The sequence below is a fragment of the Artibeus jamaicensis genome, unplaced genomic scaffold (assembly GCF_021234435.1).
Source record: "Artibeus jamaicensis isolate MK-2021 breed Jamaican fruit bat unplaced genomic scaffold, CSHL_Jam_final scaffold_847, whole genome shotgun sequence".
In the NCBI taxonomy this organism is placed as follows: Eukaryota; Metazoa; Chordata; class Mammalia; order Chiroptera; family Phyllostomidae; genus Artibeus; species Artibeus jamaicensis.
In genome coordinates, this window is record NW_026522057.1 from 4452322 (window position 1) to 4474610 (window position 22289).

At 35.9% G+C, this 22289-nt stretch overlaps 1 protein-coding gene across 10 annotated transcripts in view; it reads left to right on the plus strand.

The window, feature by feature from the left end:
* SCMH1 (Scm polycomb group protein homolog 1) overlaps window positions 1-22289 on the plus strand; it is a 143537-nt gene that overhangs the window by 35356 nt on the left and 85892 nt on the right. For 4 of the 10 annotated variants that reach the window (XM_037149406.2, XM_037149407.2, XM_037149414.2 and 1 more), the window contains 4 exons: window positions 123-252; window positions 6096-6164; window positions 6603-6626; window positions 16247-16317. In XM_037149406.2, coding sequence (XP_037005301.2) covers window positions 240-252; window positions 6096-6164; window positions 6603-6626; window positions 16247-16317 — 177 coding nt within the window. In that variant the 5' untranslated portion in view covers window positions 123-239. Of the gene's footprint in view, window positions 1-122; window positions 253-6094; window positions 6165-6602; window positions 6627-7936; window positions 8131-15133; window positions 15277-16246; window positions 16318-22052; window positions 22159-22289 lie in introns of those variants that run through there. The other 6 variants (XM_037149411.2, XM_053660460.1, XM_037149409.2 and 3 more) reach the window with 5 other exon arrangements.

The window sequence follows — 22289 nt, forward strand, 5'->3', positions numbered from 1 at the left end:
AAAAAATTATATCTTACTATCCTAATTTTCTTATAATGTAGTCTTGTTTGTTAATAGCTGAAAGTCTCAGTACTTTACAGGGTAATAAATGTTCCCCTTTCCTTTTCACCCTCATTTTACAGATGGAGAAATTCACATACAGAGAAACTGTTTTCTCAGAGGTCAGAGTAAGGAATTGGTGGATCCAGGAATAAATCCCAAACTTCTTAACACCTTGACCGGTTTTTAGTTCATTGACTATGCAGCCTAGTGGTAAGTATCTTTTTACCCTTCCATCCTGGAGGTAAGTGGGGTTAAGAGCTTTGGCAAAGACTTAATTTAAGGAATTTCTCACTACTAATTAGTTCACTTATTATCGTTTTCTGTTATGAAAATCCATCATGTAATTTTTGTTGTTAGCATGAATTTTTCTGGGTCAAGAAAGGAGTCTTGGTTTTTAAATACTTTAAAATATTTCTCTAATGGTTCAGCTCTACTAGAGATTATTATTAAGAAAGGAAAGAAAGAGAAACCTATTTCATGAATTTGTTCTGTTTTAGGCACCATGCTAGACACTCTGTATTATGTTATCTTACTTAAAATGTCCTTAAAACTTATAACCATTTCTGGAAGGTATACATTCTTATCATTGTTATAGTGATATTTTTATAATATTAGTTGAATTAAATAAACAAATATCCTGCCCTGGCTGGTGTAGCTCAGTGGATTGAGCGCGGGCCTGCGAATCAAAGGATCGTGGTTCGATTCCCAGTCAGGGCATATGCCTGGGTTGCAGGCTGGTTCCCTGCAGGCCAATTCCCAGCAGGGGACGCAAAAAGGCAACCATACATTGATATTTCTCTCCCTCTCTCCTGCCCTTCCCCTCTAAAGATAAATAAATAAAATCTTTTAAAATAAAAAAAATAAACAAATATCCTATAAAATTCAGAATTTAAATTCTAGTAAAATTTGAGGTTTGTGAAAACTAAGAATCTTATCAGAAGTCTTTAAAGCTAAAATCTCTTTGTGTTTAAGCATAGTTTCTGAGGTGGGATGATTTGTCTTACCTGATAATTAAGTGAAGCTTGCTTTTCCACTTGACACTAAAATCATATTTTCTCTAAATCTGCCTCTCTTTCTTCTGCCTCTACATCAGAAATAGTTGTGATTCTTTAAATCACCAGGGAGGCTGAACAGTCAAAGCCATGTGCAAAGCAAGGATATAAGCGGGCCTCCAGAACCAAGGTTCCATAGACCATAAGCATATTCTCTCCTGTATTCCTCACCTCTGCTTCTCTGCCCATTGCCTTCTTGCTTTTTGTAGATCTGCATTCTCCATTATAGTATAAAATAGAGCCACTGACATGAACTGTATTTTACTTCTCTTATGATATCATACCCTTCTGCTTCAGCCACACTGAACTTCAGTTGTCCAACATGACAGTACTGTCCATAATGTGTTTTTCCCTTTCATGGATCAAAGGCTGAGTGCCTTGCTATATATGTCTGTATCTAAGTATCAATCTCATGTCAAAATTGTTTCGATGAAAGCATGCATTTAAATATTAACTTTTTAATATGTATAATTTTTCTCTCATTGTATAACTATTTCTGAGTTTGGTAAAAAGACAAACTTTTTTATTTTTATTTTTTGAGTGCTTGTTGTGTGCCAAGTCCCAGCAATATTGACTGGCTTAGTAATATTTAGTTCTGATACTCTGTGATAGGCACAGAAATAGAAGGTAAAGATGGTACTGTCCTCTGCTTGGGGATGTTAACAGAAAGCTATTGCAAAGTAACAGTTGCCCTTGACTGTGCTGAATAAATAGAAATCTCCCAAATAGAGGAAGAGAGAAAATTTTAGAGAGATGAAACAGTATGACATATTTGTTATGTATGGATACAGTTTAGGGCTTGATCTTTGAAGACTTTTAAATGAGGTAGTGACAAGTTTTATCTTATCCATACTTTAGAAAATTGATATTAAACTATGGATTGGAAAGGAGTGAGATCAGACAAGAATTAAGTAACTGTTTTCATTGGTCAAGGTGAGAGATAATTAAATCTTTTTAAAAAATATTTTATTGTTGTTCAAAATCTTAGATTTGAAAGAGAGGAGATAGTCATTTTAGAGGTAGAACTGATATAATTTGATAACCTGGTCAATTTGAGGGCTTGGGAGCACAGACAGTTACAGAGGATTTCAGGTTTCTGATTGTTACTGTTAACTGGGTGTGACTACCAGAGAAGAAATATACTGTCTGGGGAAAGGGAATAAAACAAAACTAGTTATTTAAAAATAGTAGCTATATATCATAATATACTCTGAAACATGGCTATAATTCTCATCATGCTTTGAAAAATTATGTGACTTTTTTAATGTGTGGAATTCTATCAGATTCTGTATTCTTTTCACTTAAGAATTGGCATGGGGACAGTTATGTAATCCACTGAGTACTTTATGATGGTGCTTTAAAATTAAGCATTTTGTAAGGTAGTTGTTGTCTCCTTTTCTTTGTGTGCTTCTCCCAGGCTCCACTTGTTTGTGCCAGGAGTTTCAAATATTTCTTCTCAGAAGTTCCTTTTCCATTGTCTTAAATTAAACCTTATTTGGTGCCTCCCTACCCAGTTACATTTGTTAGTCCTTTTGTTCATTTTGCTTAGCCTTTGAGCCTGGCTTTCATTTTTTGTCTTTACTAGGATTTTTTTTCTAAATTGCATTAGTTGCTTTTAAATATTGTTTTATTAATGCTCATGCAGCCTGGTTTCTATTTATCATGGCTTCCTGAATCAGTTTTGCACGTACTAGTAGCTCATCTTTACTTAGGTGATATAATACTGCAAACTTGTATATATAATGTACTGTATATTGGTATTTAATTTTAAAGAACACATTCCTTCTAATTATAACAATAATTGTAAAAAAACTTTAAACATAAGTTCAGTTATGATACCCTAATATCTTTGTCAGGAATTTTTAAGCCTGATCAACTTTGTAGTTTTTAATAATTATCTAGAGGAGAACAAATATGACAGATTACTAGAAAGACAGGGGCCATCAAACCAGGAGAGAAGGCACACTCTTGAAATGGGACACTGACCATTATGACTGGAGGGTAGTAGAAAAGGAAAAAGTCATAAATAATAGATAGGGTCAGAGGAGTGACAAAAGCCAGGCCTTACATAGCTTTGTAAGGCACCCTTAACTCAGTGCGAAGCTGCTGGAGGTCCTCAAGCAGATAAGTGACATTATCTGTTTTATGTTTTAAAATGCTCACTTTGACCCCTACGTGGAGAATACTGTGAAGTAGGGCCAGAATAGAATCAGGAAAACATATTAGCAAGCTGTTGTAATGTTCCAGGTAAGAGGTAATAGTGACTTGACCTACAGTGCAAGTGGTGAGATTAAGATCAGTGGATGGATTTGTAATGTGGGCCAACAGAGTTTACTGATGGGTTGGATGTGAGTGTAAAGGAAATAGAAGCATCAAAGACAATTTCAAGGATATTTGGCTCGAGCAACTAGGTGATGGAGATGCCATTTATGGTTTGGGGAAGGCAAAAAGAGGAACGGGTTGGCAAGAGGGGGCATTTTGTTTTAGCCAGACTGTTTCAAACTGTTCAGTTTGAAATTGCTGATCAATAACCATGTGGAGATGGGCTATAGGTAATTGTCTATGTAAGTGTGGAATTAAAAAAAAAAAGAAGACAGTGCTGAAAATAGAATTTGGGAGTTATGTCAATGGGGTGGTGAGCAGAAAAACTCTATTTGAATGAGGTGATAATTTGAGGAAGTGTGGAGTCAGTGACTATAGACAACTCTTAAAATAAGTTTTCCTATGAAGGAGAGCAGAGAAGTGGAAGGATATAGCAGGAGGGACATGTGTGGGAGTAAGAGGGGATGTTTGTTGGCTTTTTGTGTTTGTTTGCTTGATAGGTGATAGAGTAATAAGAAGGCTGGCGCAGACAATCTATTAGAATGGGAACACTTGCAAAGTCCTTAAGAGGATGAGAGGAAATGGGATCTGAAGCAAAAATGGAGGGTTGGCTTCTGGTAAAAACAAGTTCACTTTATCCTCAGCAACAGGAGAACAGCCAGAAAGAATGATGACTGTGTAGCTTCGTTCACTCAGCAAATGTTAACTTAGAACCTACTACTATACTATGCAGCTGGGGATATACCACTAAACAGGATCTGTACTTTTCTGAAATGAGTGGCATGCAAAACGTTATCCCTCTTATTTCTGTTTTCTCAATGAACTCAGAATCTATGTACTCCCCTAAGAGTGAAGGTGAAGTAGTGCATATTTGGAGTATGAAGAGAGAGAAAAGGATATTAATTTGGGTTTTGTTTTGGTTTTTTTTTGTTGTTTTTTTTGAAAGTAGAAAACTTAGTAGGGATATGTGGCATGATTTCTAGATGATGTTAAGTAGCATTTGAGAATTATGGCCATCAGTTTAAAGTGAGACTACTAAGCCTGCATTTGTTTTTCTTCAGCACTGGGGAGCTGTTGGGGTAGGCATGGTATACATGGATAAGTGCCTTTAACCAAAGTTAGGATTGAGACTTGGAGGGAGTCAAGAGTGTTTGCCAGAAAGTGATTTTAATGAGAGACCATGGGATCTGAGCTAGGTAGGAAGAGAAGTGAACACATCGTGGGTAATTGGTGGTAAGAAAGTGGTGGAAGATCAAGTAGATGAATCTACATTTTCAAACAAGGAAAATGTACTCCCATCATATAATAAATGTATCCTCTTTGTAGAAAATTCTAACATACGTGAGATTAGAAAAGAGGAAAAAAACAGTACCATCACCCAGAGATAATCTGTTGTTTATATTTCCGGTTACCTTTTTTTTTAAAAATCTTTTTAAAGATTTTATTTATTTTAGAGAGGGAAAGGGAGGGAGAAAGAAAAGGAGAGAAACATTGATGTGTGGTTGCCTCTCATACATCCCCTACCGGGGACCTGGACTGCATTCCAGACATGTGCCCTAGATTGGGAATTGAACCTGTGACCCTTTGATTCACAGGCAGGCACTCAGTCCACTGAGCCACACTGCCTAGGGCTGTCTTTTTTCTAATGATAATTTTTTAGGCTTGTATTAGTTTGCCAGGGCCACCATAACAAAGGCTATGAACAGGTGATTTAAACAGACATATTTTCTCGAAGTTCTAGAAACCAGAAGTCCAAGATCAAGGTGTTGGATTTGTTGGGTGTGGGTTTTTTTTTTTTGAGTCCTCTCTCCTTGGCTTGCAGAGAGATGCCTGTCTTCTCCCTGTGTCTTCATGTCATCTCTTCTCTGTACCTGTGTCCAAATATTCTCTCCTTAGGGGGATACCAGTCATATTGGATTATGGCCCACCCTAATGACCTCATTTTAAGTTAATTACCTGCTTAAAGACCCTCTCTCCAAATAGTCACATTTTGAGATATGAGGGAATGAGAATTTCAACATGAGTTTGAGGTGGGGACACAATTTAGCACATAACAGGAGGGTTTTTTGTTTGGTTGGTTTTTACATAATTGTTATTACTCCATGAATATAATTTTTGATCCCATATTTTACCAGATACATTATAACTTAAACATTTTCCTATTTTTGTTGTTTAGTCTATAAAACAGCTACAAAATACCATCAAGTGAATGTATTGCAAGTAACTTAATCAGTCTTCTCTTTTGCACGTTTAGGTGCTTCCCCCCACCGCCCTTTTTTTAAAGATTTTATTTATTTATTTTTAGACAGAGGGGAAGGGAGGGAGAAAGAGAGGGAGAGAAACATCAATGTGTGGTTGCCTCTCACACATCCCCTACTGGGGACTTGGCCCGGAACTAAGGCAGTGCCCTGACGGGGAATCAAACTAGCAATCCTTTGGTTCACAGGACTGCCTTCAGTCCACTGAGCCACACCAGCCAGGGCCCCCACACCCTTTTTGTTACTTATAAACACTACTGAAACTTTTAAAATAAACCCCTTTTTTCCCTGTAGTTTGGATTATTTCTTTAGAATAGAGTCTCAGAAGCAGATTATCAGAAACTAGTAATACATATGGTTAAATTGGAGAAGTATTGAATCTTTTTATTTTTTCACATGACTGTTTTCTTATTCCCCACAGAAATAGACTGGAATGATGTTAGAAAACACAAATATGGTCATCTATTTGAGTCTGCATCCCAACATCAAGGTAAGAAAAAACCCACTTAGCAAAAAAGACTTTTATTTGACATCTCTTACCATAAAAACTTTGTACAAAGGAATCATTGGACTCATCAGTTAAAACAAAAGTAAATAGAGGTTATCTGTAAAAAACAATATGCTTTCTTTTGAACTGGAAGTCAGGAAATTTAGATTCTAAGTATAGATAATCCCAATTAGCTTCATAGCTTTAGGCACAATTGCATAGCTTCTCTGGACTTCTATAATTTTTAAGAGTTTAGGCTTGGGAGTTAGGCAGAATTGGGGTGTACATCCACAACTATTACTACTGAACTTAATGTCATTTAAAATGAGAGAATTGGATTAGACAAACTCTTAAGCCCTTGTTTTACTCCAGATTTCCACCTTTCTATCATTTTGGTATGTTTGTCAAAATGACTTATGCTGTGACATTTTTCTTTAATAGAAGCTACTGACATCCTGGAGCTAGGTAAGATTTTTTCTTGTATTTCTGTTAAATAAGGGGAATTACTAAACCCAGAATTTGATATAACTAGGAAAAGAATTCCATGTGTTTGTCTCATAAACTAGTGAATCCAGTTCTCTTGTCTGCCTGATGAGCCCCTGTAGTTCATCTCAGTTGCTCTGTCAGATCCTCCTTATCAGGAGGCCACAGACCAAGCTAAGAAAAAGGGAGGGGGTGGAATTTAATTACACAGAGTACAGAGAGGATGGAAACTGAACCAAACTAGAAATAACTTCTCAATTTATTAAAGCCAACCCCCACCATCCATAATTCAGAATTTGGTGGGATTCTCCCAAAATAAATGTTTTTTTATTTGAGAGATATTGAACTGAAATTAAACCTAAAGATTTTCTAAATTGTTTAACTAAATAAACACTAAAATATTAAAGTATCAAATAACAACAGTCAGACTAATTAATACTGCATTTGGTTTTCATTCCTGCATAGTACTTTAGGACTAGGATTTGAGAAATAAAACTAATATTGGTATTTCTCGATGAGCTTTCAGGGTTCCTATATAAAAAATCAGTCTTAACTTCTTAGGGTTCTTTAAAACTTTTCTACATGGTACATGAATATTGATAGTCTGATGCATTTATAAATTTTTGCTTAAGTATTTTTTTAAATTAAAAAAAATTTTTATTTAGTTATTTTTCAAGTACAGTTTTCTGTCTATTTCTCCCATCCCAGCCCACCCCGCCCTGTGCTCCCTGCCTCCCTCCCATTTCCACCGCCCCCATTAGTTATTGTCCCTATGTCCTTTATACTTGTTTCTCTAAATCCCTCCCCTTTTTTCCCCTTAAATTCCCTCCCCTCTCCCCTCTGTTCGCTGTGCCCCTATTCTCTATTTCAGTGTCTTTGTTTTTATTTTGCTTACTTGTTTGTTTTGTTGTTTAGCTTCCTGTTAAAGGTGAGATCATATGGTATTTGTCTTTCAACACCTGGCTTATTTCACTCAGCATAATGCTTTCCAGTTCCATCCACGTTGCTTAAGTATTTTTACATCTTTTGTTACTACAACTTCCAGTGTTTAGCTCTATCTGTTGTTATCATTGCCTATTTGCTTCCTCTGCCTTTTCTTTCAGCAACATTTTGCCTTCATTGCCCACTGACAAAGAAAATAATGTAAGGTAGTAGAATACTAGACTAGACTAGGAGCCAGAACTTCTAGGTTCTTTGAAAACCAACTCTACCACTTAGTAACTTGGTGGTTCTGATCCTTAGTTTTCTGATTTGTCAAATGGGGATAATAATCCATTCTGCCTACTTAACAGGGTTGTTAAGAAGATTGCATGATCTAATGGATGTGAAAACATCTTAAAAATTCAAATACTTTTCAACTTTGGAGGATTATTATTTTCATCCTGTTCAACTATCCTCAGACTTTAAGTCAAATTTTGTGACATTCTTTGAAGTGAAGTATTCTGTGAATGTGAGCTGAAGAAATGAATGAAATGAAATAATGCAGGTAAAGGGCCTGGCACTTGATAAATGATAAATGATAGTCTCTTTTTATTATTCTTTAAAACTTTCCTCAAGCATTCTAAGGTGTTAGAAAAACAGGACTAAGTATCAGACAGGCCTTAGTTCAAATTCCTATTCCCCACTTCCCAGTTTTGTTATTTCAGGAAAATTACTTAATCTGTCTGAGCCAATTTCTTATCTTTTTTTTTAAAGATTTTATTTATCTTTAGAGGGGAAGGGAAGGAGAGAGGGAGAGAAATATCAGTGTATGGTTGCCTCTCATGCGTCCCCTGCTGGGAACTGACCTGCAACCCAGGCATGTGCCCTGACTGGGAATCGAACCGCGATACTCTGGTTCACAGGCCCGTGCTCAATCCACTGAGCTACACCAGCTAGGGCGCCAATTTCTTATCTTTAAAATGGGAATAAAACCTACTTTTCGGGTTATAATGAAGGTGGGAGATACTGAACATAAAATGGCCTGCTGCAGGCACAGGGAGGCACTCAGCGATAGCTGCGGTTTGGGTTGCTTATGATGATGACAATTATGGTTCAGTGACAACATCAGGTGTATTGTAAACAACGTATTTTGTTGACAGGGAATTGTGAAAAGTAGATTCTCAATTGAACATAAAGTGTATAAAGTGATGTAAAACTTTGAATATATTTCTCCTTGTGAGACTAGGGGTAGTATGGCTAGGTATATCCTCTGATAAATTAATCCTACATCTTTCCTGTTGCCCATCAGGCATAAAAAGCAGCTTTAAATATCAAACTGAAATAAAATTCAGTAGACTTTTAGAATCTCAGAATTTGGAAGAGGCCTTAAAATAATCTAATTTGGCCCAGCATTTTAAAATCTGGTATTTTGAGTTTCTTGCAAATTGTCTTGTATTGAACTCCTCAAAGTCACTGGGAACTTCTTCCCCAGGCAACTAGTATTATATTTAGACAGATAATTACTGGGTCAATATATGTTTCTTTGTAAATTTTGTTAGTCATAACTTTTAGGGCCACATTGAGTGGTTTTACCTGGTTTTTCACCCACTGGTCTCTAATTAATTGGGAAGCAGCTCTGGGGACTGCCTTCTCACCACCTGGTTCAGACCACCATAGTCTCACACCTAGATATTAGAACAGCTTCCTAACTAGTCTTCCTGCCTCCAGCCTTACCCTCCTCCAGTCCATCTTCGTACTGCAGACAGAATAACTCTCCCCCAACCCTTCAGTGCTGCTTCTTTTTAATGTGGTGTATGAGGCCGTCTGATACCCAAATACTGCTTTTATCTATAGCCTCTTTTCTAAACTATTTCTTTAAACTCCGCCCAATAGCCATACCAAAAGATTCAGTTTTTACAACTGCTTTTTCTCACTTCTGGGCCTTTATACATGCTTTTCTTTCTTTCTGGAAAAGAAAAGAAAACAATTTTCTCTTTGACTCTTAGATATTACTTCCTGTGGGAATCCTCTCACAATCCCTCTAGGTGCTCCTATATAGCACACTTGACTCCAAGTGTAATATTTATCACAGTTTATAATAGTTGACTGTTAGGGCTCTGTCCCTCACTGGACAGAGACTTCATGAGGGCAAAAATAGTATTTTCATTATGATTGTATCTTCAGCACCCACACGGTGCTTTGGTACACACTATAAATATTTGTTAGATGGATGAAAATTTTGATTCCTTATTCATGCTAAATGTTTATTGTTCCTTCAGCTGACTCTTGGGTGACATGGTTTTGTGTTCCTTTATCCTGTAGGTCATCATTTAGGCTTTGGTTTGTTCTATTTCTCTCAAACTATAGCTCCCAGAACTAAATTTAATATTCCAGAAGTGAATTTACTAGTCCAGAAAAGAGTAGGACTATTGCTTGCTTCCCTTCATTCACTAAACTTTCATTTAGCCTGTTTTAAATTTCAGACACTGTGTTAAACAGTGATAATTTTTTTAAATTAATAAAAGATAGCCCTTATCCTTACATAAATAATTATGATGATCTAATGTGATGAGCATGAAAATAAAGGTGCTAACATGATGTTATAGGAGACAAGGAAATGGATGGATTTGTTCTTGGAAGACAGGTAAAGTCAGAAATCCTTTTTTTAAATTTGGTGTTTTATTTCTAGATGATCCATTATCAGATACCAAGCTATTTTTTGCATGTCTTTTTTAAAAAATATATTTTATTGATTACACAATTACAGTTATCCTATTCCCCCCTTCATTCCCCTCCACCCTGCACACCCCCTCCTCCACCACTCCCGCCCTTTAATTTATGTCCACGTGTTACAAGTTCTTTAGATTCTACATTTTCCATACTATTCTTGCCCTCCCCCCATCTATTTTCTACCTATTGTTTATGCTACTTATTCTCTGTACCTTCTCCCCCCTTCTCCTCCTCCCACTCCCCTGTTGCTAACCCTCCACATGATCTCCATTTCTATGGTTCTGCTCCTGAAAATACCAAGCTATTGATCTAAAAGCCCTATGGACAATGTTGGGGCACTGTGTATATTAAAAACTTAGCTTCGGACATTTTAAAATAACTGGCTTTTATTCCTGCTGGATGTGCCATAACTTATTAATCATTTGAAAGTGCCAAGAAAGCATAAGGTTGAGGGTATGACTTATTAAAAGGACTTGCTATATCAGATATTTAAATTAGTTATGAAATTATAAGAAACAAAGTATTCCTGGTGCTGGAATAGACTGACTAGTGAGAAGAACAGAATGTGGAGTCTGGAAATAGATCCAAGTGTGTATAAGAAATTAACATATGATCAAGGTGGCATTTTAAATCAGTGGGCAAGATGATTTAGTCAATAAGTGATGGTGAAGTACATTTATTAAATAAAGATGAAACAGAAAGCTCCATGTTGGCCTTATTTGTCTCACAAAATAAATTCCAAATAGATCAAACATTTAGATGTGAAAAAAATGAAACCTGAGAAATTCTAGAGGAAAACATGGATTAATATTTTATAATACTGAAGTTAGGAAAGATGATATAAAAACCAGAAACTATTTTTTAAAAAGGGCTGAAAAATTTAAGGGCAGATCCTATCAGACTGAGACAAATGTCTTCAACATATATGACACAGGACTAATATCTTTAATATACAAAGAACTCTTAGACTCTGAGTAAGCAGAAGGCTAACTCAGTGAAAAATGGAAAAAGTAAAATACAAATTGACTATAAGCCTAAAAAGATCTTCAACTTTATTAGTAATTGAAGAATTACAAGTAAAAGCATAAGAGCATTTGATTTTTTTACCAAGATTTATCAGAATTATAGGAATGGTTAAAACAGTTGTGGCAAGGAACATAGTTTTAAGTACTATTGGCAAGAATTATATTGTATCAAATATAAAATATATTATGTTTTGTCCATTGATATCACCGTGGAATTAACCCTAAGGAGTTCATCTTAAAAGTGGTAAAAGATATGTGCACCAACACTAGATACTCATCAAAAATTAGAAAACAATTAAATGGCCATCAATATTATTTAACAAATACTATTGTTATGTAAATTATGGTACATATAAACAATGGAATACTTTTCAGACAGTAATCTTGGAGTAGAATTTATGGTCTAAAGACTATGAGTGTCTATTGTTTTTAGGAATTTGGGTTGCACACTTTAGGTGGAATGAAGTTCTTGTAGAGGAATGTGGCCACAACAGTAGCCAGCATGTGTGGAGGTACCTGACATATCTGTGTGAAATTAGGAACATATGAGAAATTTAGGACATGTGTAGAAAAATTAGATGGATGTCTAGCGTCAGTGGGTAGAGGTTAGAAGAAAATAGACTTTGGCTGACTGTAAAGGTAAAGTCTGTGCATTTGTACTGCTAAACAGTAACAAATAATGAGTTTCTCATCATTGGAAGTATTGGAGCAGATGCTGGAGGAACCTTTCAGGTCTTAACTTTCATATCACCTCATCAAGAATCCTTTCTTGACCATCTTGCCTATATTAGAACACACAGTGTTGGCATTCTCTTTCCTCTTACTTTGCTTTATTATTTCTTTACTTGAAAGGGGCCAGAAATTGTATAATTATTATCCTTGGTCTTTGTTACCCTCTGGACCAAATGATATATGTTTGTTTATTTATTGCCTCTCTTCCCCCTTATAATGTAAGCTTTATGTGGGCAAAGAGTTTGGTTGTTTTATTCTTTGCTATGTATCTATCACCAGTGCCTAGAACCAGGCTTGGCATATAGTAGGTGCTCAATAAATATTTATTGAATGACTGACTATTGGAGAAAGGGATTCACGCATTCAACTAGGTTGATCTCTTGTGCTTTACGTTTTGGGGGGAATCTTATTCTCTAATAATAAATGTAATTTTGTTGTATGCATTACAGTTTATAAAACATTTTCATTAGTATTATTCAGTAATATAAATGAGATGTCTGGCTTTTTCCCATCCATAAGGTTGCAGCTCAGATATTTCCTTTGTAGGACATCTGTCCATAACTTTGCCATCTAAGATAATTCCCAGCCTCTATGCATCACATCTCATATTTTATTTCCTTCAGGCTTTTCTCACTTACTACCTTATTTATTTGTTTATGTGTTAATTGTGTCTCATCATACACCAGAATATGAATTCCATGAGGGCAGGTACCTTCTGTCTTATTCTAACACTTAGAATTCAGCACATAGAGGATACTGAAACATAAGCTGAATGAATAATTGTAGCCACTCTGTAAATTTTTAAATGTTATATTAGTTAGTGTTAATCTTCACAATAATTTTTGATCCCAAGTATGGATTAGTTTTCCCTGTTATGCATTCACATGGCGACCTGTACTATCTCATTAACATAAATTTATTGTAATTATACCACGTTATTTGTGTGTTATTCATATAGCTCTGCTTATGTCTAGACTGCAAGCTCCATGAACTTAGGAACTATGTCTATCTTGTTCCCTTAACAGTTAACACAGTGTTTTTGCACTTGGAAGTTAATATTTATTGAATGAATGAGTGTATGTACAGTCTTGTACAATACGTATTATCTCCATCTTTAGATGAGTCAACTGATATTTGGAAGGATTAAGTAATTTATCCAAGATAGTTATTTGTAGAAACAAGACTTTAACTGACATCTTCTTGCTCTCAATATCATATTCTTTCAACTATAGTAGTAATTTATAGATGCAAGTGTTAACCATAATTATCTAATGAGCCTTTTTTTAAAAGATTTTATTTATTTGTTTATTTATTTTTAGAGAAAGGTGAAGGAAGGGAGTAAGAGGGAGAGAAACATCAATATGTGAGAGATACATTGATTGGTGTGCCTCACACACCTCAGCTGGACACCTGGCCTGCAACCTAGGCATGTGCCCTGACTGGGAATTGAACTAGCAACCTTTCGGTTTGCAGACAAGCGCTCAGTCCCCTGAGCCTTTGAAGATACAGATTCTCAGACAACACTCAGAGCCTACTGAATGAGATCTTCTTAAGATAGGGCCCAGAACTCTGCTTAAAGAAATTAGAAAAAATTATTCAGGAGATTCTGATGATAGGCAACATTTGGGAATCAATGATAATAGCCAAGGCTTGGCAAGCTGGTTAAATCTAGCCTGCTGCTTGTTTTTGTAAAGTTTTAGTGGAACACAGTCATGCTTGTTAATTTACATATTGTCTGTGGCTATTTTCATGCTGCATTACAAAGTTGAGTTTGCGACAGAAACTGTATGACTCACAAAGCATAACATTTTTACCGTCTGGTCCTTTACAGAGAGTTTGCCACCCCTGATATATTTATACTTTGCTGCCTGTCCTATTTCTGTTATGGCCATTTTAGTGCTTGGAGATGTGGTAGACATGTTTGTCTCCATTGAGGACATCACAGTAGGTGCCCACATATTCTTACAAATTAACTTATTTTGCAGTTTTCTTGACAATATGGGACTAAGCCGTAGGTAGCCTTAAAGTCAGATATAAGAAAAGTACTAAACTATGTATGCTTCAAGCCAGACAGCCCTCACAGTGGGTGAACTGCTTTTAATGAAGGGATTTTTTTTCATTCAGTTGATGATAGGGTGTTCCCTAAATGGTGGGAGATGTGAGGTTTCTTGCCTGTATAACAAGGATTGATTACCATAATTGATTTGAGATTAATATCTTTATTATTTTGGTACCCCTTATGCTACCATAGTTCTTCAAACCAAAGTCTCTTGGATGCTTTAAGTCAGAACTCAAGCTAATACAAGCAATTACCCAGGACTGACCAAACCTTGAGACCTGCATTGCCTACTATAGTAGCTGTTAGACATATGTATGTATTTAAATGTAAATTACTTAAAATTAAATAAAATTTAAAATTTAGTTTTCTCATTTACACTAGTCATATTTCCAAGACTTATTATTCAACTTAATCTTCATTTATGGAATAATTTGTAATGTTTCCATTCTCTTCTTCTGTTTTTTTAAGATTTTATTTATATAATTTTTTAGAGAGGGTTAGGGAGGGAGAGAAGGAGGGAGAGAAACATCATTGTGTGGCTGCCTCTCATGCACTCCCTGCTGGGGACCTAGCCCACAACCCAGGTATGTGCCCTGGCTGGGAATTGAGCCAGTGACCATTTGGTTCACAGACCTGCACAGTCTACTGAGCTACACTGGCCAGGGCATGCTTCCTTTTTCTAACAGCCAATAGTGATGAAATGTATTCAGTCCTTGTGTTAGGGCCATCTCAGCTAAGAAGAAACTTTATTAAATTCTGATAAGCTCTTTAAATCTTGACTCCAGGAAATATCCATCTCATTTACCCTATGGACTGTCTCTTCATGATGATTAATCATTGGCCAATTCATGAAATGGCTTAGAGACTGAGATTTCTAGCCAAATCTATTTGGCTTGGTAAATGGTGGTGGGAAAGGGACCAGTTTTAAAACAAAAGTTAAAAAGTCAATAGAATATATAGTCTTGGCATCATCTTTGAAGTTATTTAGATTTCATCATTCAGTAACTCATTTTTATTCCCAGCATCTAGTGCTTTTTGCATGGCCCAAAGTGGCTCTGTGCTGCTCCACTGCAGAGGAAACTTCAAGAAATGCTGGTTTGCTACAGTGTTTTAGCTTGTGAGCATCTCTGGGATCTTCCCTGCTCCGTCATGGGGGCTCCTCTAGGTGGGTATGAGGGGGAGATTGGTAACTGGTCTAACTTTTAATAAAGAACTTGGTAATCTTTTGTGATCCAATAAAATATGTATTCAACAGCCCATCCCTTAAAATGTTTTCCCTGGTCCCAGGATAGTGTCACTTTAAAGATTGTTTCCCTGATGCAGTGTTCCTTAAACTTTAAGAGGCCCTAAGACCACTTCAACAGGCTAAAAGACTCTGTGGACACCCACCCCCCTCAATTTATTCTTAGATACATACCATCATCAGAAATGCTAGGACCTACTTTTCTGTAAATTACCAGGTCTTTGTCATTTTGCACCTGAGAGCAGTGCAGCATAGGCAGGAATGGGAAGAGGGTAGAGGTGGAGGAGAGAAAGCCAGGTTTTAGACTGAGGATTCATGTATAATTTCACTAATTCTGGCTTTTTCTGCTCTCAAATCCTCTTACCTAATGTTTCCAGATTGATTTTATATATACACACACACACACACACACACACACACACACACACACACACACACACACATATATATATATATTTGAGCTGAAAAGGGATACAACCATATTGGGTGTTAAATGCCATCACCTGTGGCAATAAGAGACCTCTCCAGGAGTCAGATTGTTCAAAAGGAATCTCCCCATCCATTTTCTACCTGTTCTGTTTTCCACAAGCTTCCTGGGTGCTTCTTTGAGACAGTGGTATATCTTCCTGTGGCATTTTGGATCATTTTAGTAACTAACATAAACAACACCTCAGGTCATCTTTAGACCATGATTTAAAAACATTGATCTAAAGTGATCCATTCAGGTCACCTTGATTCCTCACCCTAATATTCCTTTGAGCCCAAACAGGGAAAGGTAAGTTTTATTACACTCCAAACCAGTCTGAAAATAGCCTAATATTTAGTGTAGTTTACATCCTGAAGGCATTTTTTAAGAAATCGACTGTGATAAAGATTTCTGTTTCCTTTACAGGTCATTTTACCTGGGACAAATACCTAAAAGAAACATGTTCAGTCCCAGCGCCTGTCCATTGCTTCAAGCAGGTAATTGATTCTCAACATTCTTAGTAGGTTGGAGGCAAATAGGCTTTTTCTGGTCCTTAGACAAGCAAAGCAAAACATGAGGTTGGAACTGTTGGGTTTCTCACTTGAAGGCTCTGTAACAAACTTCTAAGGAAAAATGCAACTCAGGACTCACTATGAGTTTCGACAGCATACATTCTCCTCAGTTTCATTCCAAATAACACCTTTTCCTTCTTTACCTCCTTAAAGATATTCTGTATTTCTGAAAACAATAATTTTTACTATAGCTCTTAGATTAGACAGATGTGATACATTGTTATAGCCCTTAGTTCTTGAAAGTAGAGCAGTATTTGTTTCTCTGTACTCAACACCCCTGCCACAGTCATCTCTTTCCATAAAAATACTGGCACTGAGTCCTGTGGAGGCAACGGAGTATTCTAGGAGCTCATCAGAGGTCCTTCAGAGCTTTCCACTTAAGATTAAATGCCTCACAAAATGCATAGATGATGTTGACTTTATCAGTACATATTAAGGCCAATAAACAAAGATGTGTACTGCTGCTAAACAGCCGAACATTAGGAAGTTATGTACATTCCTCTTTCTTTAGTATTCAGTTATTTTCTCAAACTGTCAACATATTACTTTGAGTTTGAATTTTGTCTATGCTCTAAATGAAAGAAAAAATTCAGGACTTCTGCTCATTCTAAATAGTAGGGACTAAATTCATATTCCCACCTAAAAAAATAAAAAAGACAAACTATATTAAACAATGGTTTTTAAATTACTGAAAATCAAGTAACCACGCATAGTGCACTCTGAGAGATGGATAACGAATAAGCTGAGCCCCTTATGACTTCCCGGCTTAGTGCCTTAAGAGAGTGTTGAGACATGGCCCAGAGAAGGGAAACCAAGGTTGAGCCCATCACACTCCCTAATTTGAGGAGATGGATCCGAGACACTAAGGAAAATTCGCAGGACACAGTGACACAGAGGAGAGAGCTGCACAGAAAGAAAACAGCGGAATTCTCCCTTCCAAGTATTCAGCAAAGTACAGTGTAATTGTTCAGTATGTGCATGTGAAGAAACTACCCAAAGCCAAGGGAAAAACCATCTGAAAGGTTTAAATGGAAGAGTCTGGCACTCACAATGGGCTGGGAATTCTGCCCGATCCCACCAACTAGACTGGAAAATCTCGATTCATGTGGTATTGTGTCGAATACTCAGGAAACTCTTGCTCAGTAGTGGTAAATAATTAGCCTTAATGTGAGCACTGTTCTGGCAAATCATAAAGCAAGACTCAAAATGATCAAACCAGTTCCAAGTAAAAGATTGGAGAGTCATATACCATACTAACATTGGCTGTATTAATATGAAAGTACATTTCAGATCAAAGAATATTAACAGGAATAAAGAAGGTATTTTATGCTAAGGGATCAGATTCTTCAGATCACAGGTGGCAAACACAAGGCCCACAGGCCGAATCCAGCCCTCTACCTTGTTTTATCTGGCCCGGCCCTTTGTTTCTACCTAGCAGCAGCTAAGGAGTACATTTATACAGTCCTAAAATTACGTTCAGCTCTTTAAAGGCAACCACGAGGCTGATGTGGCCCCCGGTAAAACGAAGTTTGACACCCCTGCCTTAGATGAAGCAAAAAATGATGAGACATAAATAAACCTAAAATTTGTAGCCAGACTTTTAATACTCTATGACTAAAAAACAAATAGACATAAAATAAACAAGTATGTAGCAGACTTAACAGTATCAACCAACTCGACCTCATTGATACTCTAATTACAATAGAATGTGCATTGTTTTCAATTGTACACAGAACATTTACCAGGTTAGACCATATTCTGGACCATAAAATAAGGCTTGATAAATTTAAAAGGCTTTAAATAATACAAAGTATGTTTTCTGATACATTGGAATAAATTAAAAATCAATATCAAAAAGCTACCTGGAAGATTCCCAAACATTTGGAACCTAGTATCACATTCCTAAATATCTTCAACTAAATGAAAATGAAAGCAGAGCATTTAAGAATGTGTGGTATGCTTCCAAAGCAGTTTTTAGAGGGATATATGTAGCTCTAAACACTTACATTAGAAAAAAAGAAAAGTTTCACTTAGTGACCTCAACTTCTACTTTTTAAAAAACTAGGAAAAAAGGACAAGGTAACCCCAAAGTAAGCTTAGAAAAGGAAATGGAGCATAAATCAATCCCATAAAAAATAGAAAAGTAATAGTGAAAATCATTGAAACCAAAAGCTGATACTTTGCAGTGACATAAACCTCTGGTTAGAATGATCAAAAATAAGAAGAGAGAAAATATAAATTACTAGCATCAGAACTAAAGGAGGTAACATCACTGTTAATTCTATAGATATTAAAGAGATTTAAAGCAATATTATGAACAAATTTATACCTCTAAATTTGACCACTAAGATGAAGTAGATAATTTGACAAATGACAAAACTTACCAAAGCTCACTTAAGAAGATAAGAAATGTGAATAGCACTATTTTTGCCACAGAAATTTAATTTTAGAAATTTAATTCCAGACCTAGATGACTTCACTGGTGAATTCTTCCAAACATTTAAGGAAAAAATAATGCAAATTCTACACAAACTCTTTCAGAAAATTTAAGAGAATACCTCCCATTTCATTCTAGGAAGCAAGCATTATTCTGATAGCAAAACCAGGCAGACATATTGATAGAAAACTACAAAATGACATCCCATGTGAAAATAGATATAAAAATTCTAAACAAAATTTTAGGAAATCGAACCTAATAATATATTAAAAAAATTCATGACCAAGCAGGGTTGAATTTTAAGAATGCAAGCAAGATTGATTTAATGTTCAAAAATTAACCAGTGTAATTCATTCACCACATGAACACATTAATGAAGGAAAAATACGATAGTCTAAATAGATGCAGAAAAAACATTGGACAAAATCCAGTGTCCATTGCTAATAATAATACCTCACAGCAAACAAGAAGGTAATTTTCTAAATCCTAAACTGCAAAGAGCATCTATGAAAAAAATCTACAGATAACGTCACATTAAATGCTTTTTTCTTAAGGTCAGAAACAAGACAAGAATGTCTGCTCTTGACACTGCTGTTCAACATTGTACTACCAATGTGACCAGGCCAAATAAAAGAAAGAAAAGGGATCCAGACTGAAAGACTACAACAAAAACCAAAGAAAAATATATGGGAAGACTGTCTGCATTTAATCATGGCAAGGTTATGGAGCATAAGATTATCATGAACTACGGGTGAAAATGTAAAATAGTTCAATTACTTTGAAAAATAGTTTGACAGAAAAACTTTAACATATTATTGAGCAAAAATAAAAATCATTAAATTAATTAGTAACTAGTAATTACAGCCTAAACTTGAAAAAAGTATTTATAGCTCAGTACTAAGGCCAGTGTTTTACTCAGTGATAAAAAAATAACTCAATAAAGTTATAATAGAAGAGAAATTCCCATTTACAATAGCAGCACAAATTAATATTTATGAATGAATTAATAAATATGCAAAACTTATATAAAGAAAACTTTGAAAACAGCTTACCAAAAGCATGATCTATTAAAAATTCATAAAGTAGACTTTGTCAAAATTAGGAACTTCTGCTCTTCAAAAGACATTGATAAAATAATGACAATGTAAGCCATAGACTTGGAGAAAATGTTGGCACATCACATAGCTGACAGTAGTACTCCAAATTGAGCTATTGGTTTGATGTAATTTCTGTCAAAGTCCCAGATGCCTGTTTTGCAGAAATTGACAAATTGACTCTAAAATTCACGTGGAAATACAAGGGACCCAAAATAGCCTAAACAATCTTGAAAAAAAAAAGAGAGCAAAGGTAGAGGATTCACATTTTTTTATCTCAAAATTTAGGACAAAGCTACAATACTCAAGACACTGTGGTACTGACATAAAGATACACATGTAGACTAGTGGATTAGATTTGAGGGCCCAGAGATAAATCCATACACTTTAGCTCATTGATTCTGGACAAAGATGCCAAGCTAGTTCAGTGGGATTTTTAACAACTAATTTGGGGACATCTGGATATCCACATACAGAAGAATGAAATTGGGCCCCATCTCCACACCATATACAAAAATTTACTTCAAGTGTATGATAGACCTAAGTGTAAGAGCTAAAACATGAACCTCATAGAAGAAAACATAGGAGTACATCTCAGATTAGGCAATGGTCTCTTATTAGATATGGCACCAAAACCACAAACAGGAAAACTAGATAGACAAAATTAAAAGCTTTTGTATTTCCAAAGACACTATCAAGAAAGTGAATGGGAATGCAGACTGGTACAGCCATGGTGGAAAACTATATGGAATTTCCTCAGAAAACTAAAAATGGAACTGGCTTTTGACTCGGCATTTCCACTGCTGGGATTCTATTCTAAGAACCCTGAAACACCAATCCAAAAGAACGTATGCACCCCAGTGTTCATAGCAGCACAATTTACAATAGCCAAGTGCTGGAAGTAACCTAAGTGTCCATCAGTAAATAAATGGATCAAAAAACAATGGTACATTTACACAGTGGAATACTACCCAGCAGAAAGAAAGAAAGAGCTCCTACCCTTCACAACAGCATGGATGGAACTGGAGAGCATTATGCTGAGTGAAATAAGCTAGGTGGTAAGGAACAAATACCATATGATCTCACCTTTAACTGGAACCTAATCAACAAGAAAAAAGCAAGCAAAATATAACCAGAGACATTGAAATTAAGAACAATCTGACAGTAACCAGAGGGGAGGTGGGAGGGGATAAAGGGGGGAAGGCGTGAAGGGTTTTCAGGAACAACTATAAAGGACACATGAACAAAACCAAGAGGGGGTGGAAGCAAGTGAGGAGGTGGGGATGGCTGGGGTTGCGGGGGTAGTGGTGGGGGGTAAATACAGACAACTGTACTTGAGCAACAATAAAATAATTTTTTAAAAAATGAAAAAAAAGAAAGTAAAAAGGCAGCCCGTATTAGGAGAAAATACTTACAAATCATGTATCTAATAAAAAAAAAAAACTTGTATCCAGAAGATAGGAAGGACTCTTACCACAAATAACCTAAGATTTAAATAGGCAAAGAATTAGAGTATTACATATTTCTCCATATATATACTTGTAGCCAACAAGCACATAAAAGATGTTTAGAATCATTAGTCCTTAGGGAAATGCAAATCAAAACTGTAATGAGATACTACTTCACATCTACTAGTCTAGCTGAAATAAAAAAAGCAGACAATAACAAGTGTTGCTAAGGATGTGGAGAAATTGGAACCCTCATATATAGCTGGTGAGATTGTAAAATGCTGTAGGCACTTTAGAAAACAGTTTGAAATTTACTCAAAATAAAATTACCACATGACCTAGCAATCTCACATTTAGGTGTGCACCCAAGAGAGAGAAATGAAACAAGCACACAGAAACTTATACACAAATGTTCACACCATCATTAGACATAACCAAAAAGAGGAAACAACCCAAATGTCCATTAACTGATAAATGGATAAGCAAAATTAGTATATCCACATAATGGAATTTTACTCAGCAAAGAAAATGAATGAAGTAATGATATACACTACAGATTAATGGCTTTTAGGGATTGGGCTGAGGGGAGAATGGAGAGAGAAGGCTAAGGGATATGGGATTTTTGGGGAGGGGATACAAAGATTTATATATGTATGTTCATAAAAGATTTATTTGTAATAGTGAAAAACTGGAAACACACCAAATGTTCATCAACATGATATACTACTCAGAATCAAAAGAAGTGGATTATTGAAGCATTCAGCAATATGGATGAATGTCATAATAGGTATGCTGAATGTTAATATCTATCAAAAACCCTATACCCAACATCACACTTTGGTGAGAAGCTGGAAGCTTTCCCACTAACATCAAAAAGAAAGCAAGGATGTTTCTCTCACCACTCCTTTTCAGCATCAT